The 5382-nt window shown below is 33.6% G+C and overlaps 2 protein-coding genes across 2 annotated transcripts in view; one reads left to right on the top strand and one right to left on the bottom strand.

Annotated features, from left to right (window-relative positions):
- Positions 1–79: 79 nt before the first annotated feature.
- LOC112034223 (probable xyloglucan endotransglucosylase/hydrolase protein 23) lies at positions 80–1705 on the top strand. Its single transcript, XM_024067032.2, is given in 6 exon segments — positions 80–242; positions 245–417; positions 742–921; positions 923–936; positions 1191–1315; positions 1318–1705. Coding segments are annotated over 6 exon segments (855 nt in total). The 5' UTR covers positions 80–139; the 3' UTR covers positions 1578–1705.
- Positions 1706–4954: 3249 nt separating this feature from the next.
- The window catches only part of LOC111997633 (uncharacterized), a 5977-nt gene continuing 5549 nt past the window's right edge, over positions 4955–5382 (bottom strand). The window contains exon 2 of the mRNA XM_065759691.1: positions 4955–4999. Coding sequence (XP_065615763.1) covers positions 4955–4999 — 45 coding nt within the window. The remainder of the gene's footprint in view (positions 5000–5382) is intronic.

Below are 5382 nucleotides of genomic sequence, written 5' to 3'. Positions count from 1 at the left end.
TGTCACTAAAAAAATATTGTAATTTTTTGATAGAATCATATCATTTTTTTTATAATATACACTCACCGCTTCCATGCACTTCACCACACATTTCCTTTACTCTCTCTCTCTCTCTTTCAAAATTCTAAAACCCAAAACCATGGCTTCAAATAGTTTTGTTTCAATCAAAATTGTTACTTTTTTCCTTCTTTCGAGCTTTCTAATAGCAGCATCTGCTGGTAACTTCAACCAAGACTTTGACATCACTGGGGTGACGGGCGTGCAAAAATACTCAACAACGGCGCACTTCTCACGCTGTCTCTTGATAAGTCCTCTGGCTCTGGCTTTCAGTCTAAGAACCAATACTTATTTGGGAAGATTGATATGCAACTAAAGCTTGTTCCTGGTAACTCAGCAGGAACTGTGACTGCTTACTATGTAAGTTTACATGCTTTAATTTACTTCTTTATTTCATTTACAATAACACCCAAGAAGTTTCACAACATTTTTTATTTATTACCGTTGAGACCATAGATTGTATCTGGTGTACAAAAACGAGTGACCTTAATAAGTTTGTGAAAAAAAATTGTAAAATTTTGTGACTCGGTCATTTTTGTTTTATTTAAGTTTGTCTTCTGTATTCAAACATATTATACGTGTTCATCTTGTTGTGTCTAGCTATATAATGGATAAAGGTGCTGACAATTCGTCTTGTTATTTGCGTTATATGTAATTCACTTCTATATTTGTTGCATGTTGCAGCTATCTTCTCAGGGTTCGGCTCATGACGAAATCGACTTTGAATTTCTAGGTAACCTAAGCGGTGACCCTTATATTGTTCATACTAATGTATTCACACAAGGCAAGGGAAACAGGGAGCAACAGTTTTACCTTTGGTTCGACCCAACCAAGGACTTCCACACCTACTCCATTCTATGGAATCTCTCTAACAATCATGTAATTCCTCTCCAACAAAGTCTTAATACACATAATTTTTTTTTATTACTAATAAAGTGACAAATTATGATTAGTATAAAATAAAAGTAACATAGTGATACTAATAAAGTAATATTATACAAATCACAATCAATCATTCAACAAGTTGTGAAATTTGTTGTGTCTGTAAATTGAATTTTGTGTCTTCTCTCTCATTGGTCACAAAGATTAATTAATTAATTAATCAAATTTTTTTTTTTTTTGGTTTTTCTCAGTTTCTCTGTAGATGGGACACCAATAAGAGAGTTCAAGAATTTAGAATCAAAGGGCGTCCCTTTCCCGAAGAACCAACCCATGAGGCTATATTCCAGCCTTTGGGATGCTGAAGATTGGGCCACAAGAGTGGGCTTGTGAAGACAGATTGGACTCAAGCACCATTCACGGCCTCTTATGCAAACTTCAATGCCCAAGCTTGCATCTGGTCTTCAGGTTCCTCCTCATGTTCTTCCAATTCCTCTGGTAACTCTTGGTTGACACAATCCCTTGACACAACAGGGCAACAAAGAATAAAATGGGTGCAAAAGAACTACATGATTTACAACTATTGCACTGATACCAAGCGCTTCCCACAAGGATTCCCTCCTGAATGCTCATTGGCATGATCAGTAATTAATTTGTAAAGGAGACTATATATATGGTGGGAATAAAACGTGAGAGCTACAAGGGCAAAAAATTTAGTTCCTTATGTATGATACAAAAGAAATGCCAATCTTCTATTTCCCCTTTTTTCTTTTTTTTTTTTTCAGTGAAACGACAAAAATTTACCTTAATTTGGTTTTTATCTCCATGGCCACAAACTGGATCCTAGTTCTTTGAAGTTAGCATATAGGCAAAAGGAATATTTCCCTCATTTGTGAGTGATTTATGATTTAGTGATTAGGTCTTTTTATGTAAATTCTAGTTAGCTGGTAAAAGTTCTTGTTATTGACTAATAAGCCAAAATTTGAGTTTTGCTAACACAAACCACCACCACCACAAAAAAAAAAAAAAAAAAAAAAAAAAAAAAAGACCTTTTTAGTGTCTTTGTTTGATGGTTAACACAACCATCATCATAGAGTGTGCAATATAAAAGTTCTGTTATTGACTAATAAGCCAAAATTTGAGTTTTGCCAACACCACCACCAAAAAAAAAAAAAAAAACCAAACCCCTTCTTAGTGTCTTAATTTGATAGTGTAACACAACCATCATCATAGCATAGAGTGGTAAATATAAATTAAAATTTTATTGAATTTGTCTAAAGACAGAAAAATAGTATTTTCAAAACTTCTAGACCACATACATTTTTTTTTTCCTTTTCTTATCATCTTTCAAGTCAACTAGCTTTTTTTTTTATTGTAAACTACACTAACCTTTTTGAGGTTTCACTAAAAGACATACATTCTCTCAAATTACGAATAAAATGACTCCCCCATTTGAGATTTGCATAAATACGATAAATAATTTTCTAACTCAATATTCATTTTCTAAATTAAAAATAAAATCAAATTCATACCTAAACTATGGATTAAATAACACTACTCTGAGTTTTGTATAAAAGGATTCCACATGTCCCATGCTACGTGGGTCAGAGTGTAACTAGTCACACACACACACACACACACACACACACACAAATCCTAGACTAAACTAGTTCTGGAGTTCTCCTTATTGTTCAGACCTTGATCGGGTCCAACCTTCCCAAGCTCTATGTTGCTGAGGAAAAGGGATTATTGTATGTCTGGTGTAGCCTATCTTCATAAATTACATAGGCTAGTTCCATTAAGAAAACCTAGACTTTTGAGTATTAAAGGAAGCCCAAGCCCACCACTTCCTTTTCCACTAAATGATAGCTTAGTGACCTTACCTTAGCATGCAATCTGGGCTATTTTCCTCAAAACTTTGGATCTTAGCACCCAAAAAGAGACCAAGCAAGGAAGCCTAAAAGGGGTCAATGAGCCTATGACCACTATTGTTGATGTTGTGGAAGCATCCAAACTAATAAGAAAAGGAAGGATTTTGTCTTCAATGGATTCCAACAGATGAATGACTAAGAGGCTTCGTTTTTTTAATGGAACATTTCGTTAAGTCGTGGTATGAGAGAGCATTACATTTATACAAATTAAAGGAGGAGTGTCATCTTGTTTGTAGCTAAGAGTGCTAGCATTGAGTGTGTTATTTTTGGCATTTAGCACACCAAACAAAAATAAACCACCTTCATGAGATGTGTCAAATGTCAAATAAATTTGGCATTTGCTATAGCAGCACTCTAATAATAGATGTGTACAGACAAGTATGCTATAAATATTTTGAATATATTTTATTCATACTTTTTCTCTCTTGTGTTAGATTTGTGACCGGTTGCGCATTACTCATAATGTTTAGGAGATGAACCCACTCTCCACATATGAGGAGGATGTTGCATACAACTAGTGCACAAAATAATAAATTAAGGGTTGAGGGCTCAGGGGAGCAAATCGCCCCCGTCCAGCCCTTCTCCGTTGTCTTAACTTCATTTTCACCACTTCAACAATGTAGGACAAGACAACAGTCGACGAATCTACACATGCACTTAGAGAAAATTGAGCTGATGAAAATAGAGGCATAGAGTGGGACATAACACTCCAGTGCACTTTACTTTTTTACTCCTGTTAGGTTCTCAACTATCAAATTACCATATTGTGCCCATTCTAAATACGAGAGAAGTAGAAAACGGTATTGCAATGGACCTATATAGGTAATTTTGCTCAAAATTACTAAGTGAGTTGTGTGAAAACAACCCATACAAGTTGCACGGGTCTCGTTGGATTTTACAGTGTTATATTGGTTCAATTTCTTAAGTGATCTATTTAAACAATCCAACCAACTTAAGTATCTATTCCGAATTTAATAACAACGCTTCTATGTGCAAAAACTACATCTGAGTATTCTTCAGATCATTATTACTATATGCTGATATTATTATCTCTAAGTAATTTTACTTTAAAAGGGGGAGATGCAATGAAATCCATTCTATAGAATCATTAACTCGGATTCACCTAAACATGAGTAAAAAATGGGATTTGGTTTAGGTCCGGTGCATCCAGTGCATTGGATCCAGTTAGATGATAACACGTGTTTAAAAGTGGACACATATCATCATCTTAACAAGTCCAGTACTAATAAACACTGAACCTAAGCCTGACCCTAAAAATAATATCATTTACAAAGAACATTAAAAGAAATTAAGGAAAAAAAAAATCATTTACAAAGGAAGCAAATACAGGTATGAATGAAATGAGGATATAAACTAGAAATCCACATAGCTTTTGAAAGGGATCATTAATTCTACCAGCTGTTTATTGAACGTTAAAGTGCCTTTCATCCTAACACCTTTGGAACTCCATATCAGATATATCTTTCCTTCTTTTTTCCTTCTTTTTGAGAAACGTGTTTATACTTTCAGAAATCAAATTGATAACAGGAGACTTGTTGCATTTTCTCAGTTCTCACTTAAATCTAACAGTCTTAACTCAATCATCTGGGTCAACTCCAATCATGTAATTAAACCTTTGGTCATAAATTCATTATATAAAGTATCCATGATGAGGGACAACAATGACCCATCATCCAAAAGCATCTCAACCAGTCCTACTCTAATTTTACAGGCTTTTCAACTTATCCATTTAGACGCAAACTTCCATTTGCACCATCAATTTCTACTATTCTCTTGCTCTTGCCCCTCACATAACTTCACGCACATGTATATCTGATGTGAGTTTCAGGTCTCTTTATATATACTGACAAAAAGAGTTTTAAATAACTGATATGATGTATGTCCCTATGATGATGGTCCATTGTGAAATTTACCAAGAAGATGGCAAGAGAAAACATAACATTGGAATCCTATTTCAGTCTAGAGTCCAATTATTGTCAACCTTATTAGATGGAAAACTTAAAAATAACAACAAAACTAAGAAAAGAGAGGGACAATTAAAAAAAAAAAATTTTGAAAGATGTCATTCACTTAAGAAACGTGATTAGTACAGATGACAATTGCCTGAGAATCTATAAACCCAGATTTAAGATAGCATAAAACTTAGGTATAGTTTCTTAGATGCAGGTACATTAAATTTTCCAATTAAATTCAATGAAAATAAAAGCGTTTATATTTCATTGGTCAAGGTAAGCATATGTTTGAATTTGATTAGAAAACCAAATGTACTGTACATAAGAAAATGTACCAAGGTTTTGCCCCTTAAGATATATTAAAACTTCAAGAATGGACAAGGTATAAAATCTACGATGCATGGATAGGAAAGAAAATAAGGATCTATTAACAAGCACTAATTTTACATTTTATTTTTCGGATGAAATGAGTAGTTTTATTAAGAACCTAAAAAAAAAAAAAAAAAAAAAAAAAAAAAAAAAAAAAAAAAAAATAAAAAAAA

Source organism: Quercus suber, unplaced genomic scaffold, assembly GCF_002906115.3.
Source record: "Quercus suber isolate HL8 unplaced genomic scaffold, Cork oak 2.0 scaffold_338, whole genome shotgun sequence".
Taxonomy (NCBI): Eukaryota; Viridiplantae; Streptophyta; class Magnoliopsida; order Fagales; family Fagaceae; genus Quercus; species Quercus suber.
Note: the sequence above shows the minus strand (reverse complement) of the source record. Positions and strands in the feature narration are given on the sequence as shown.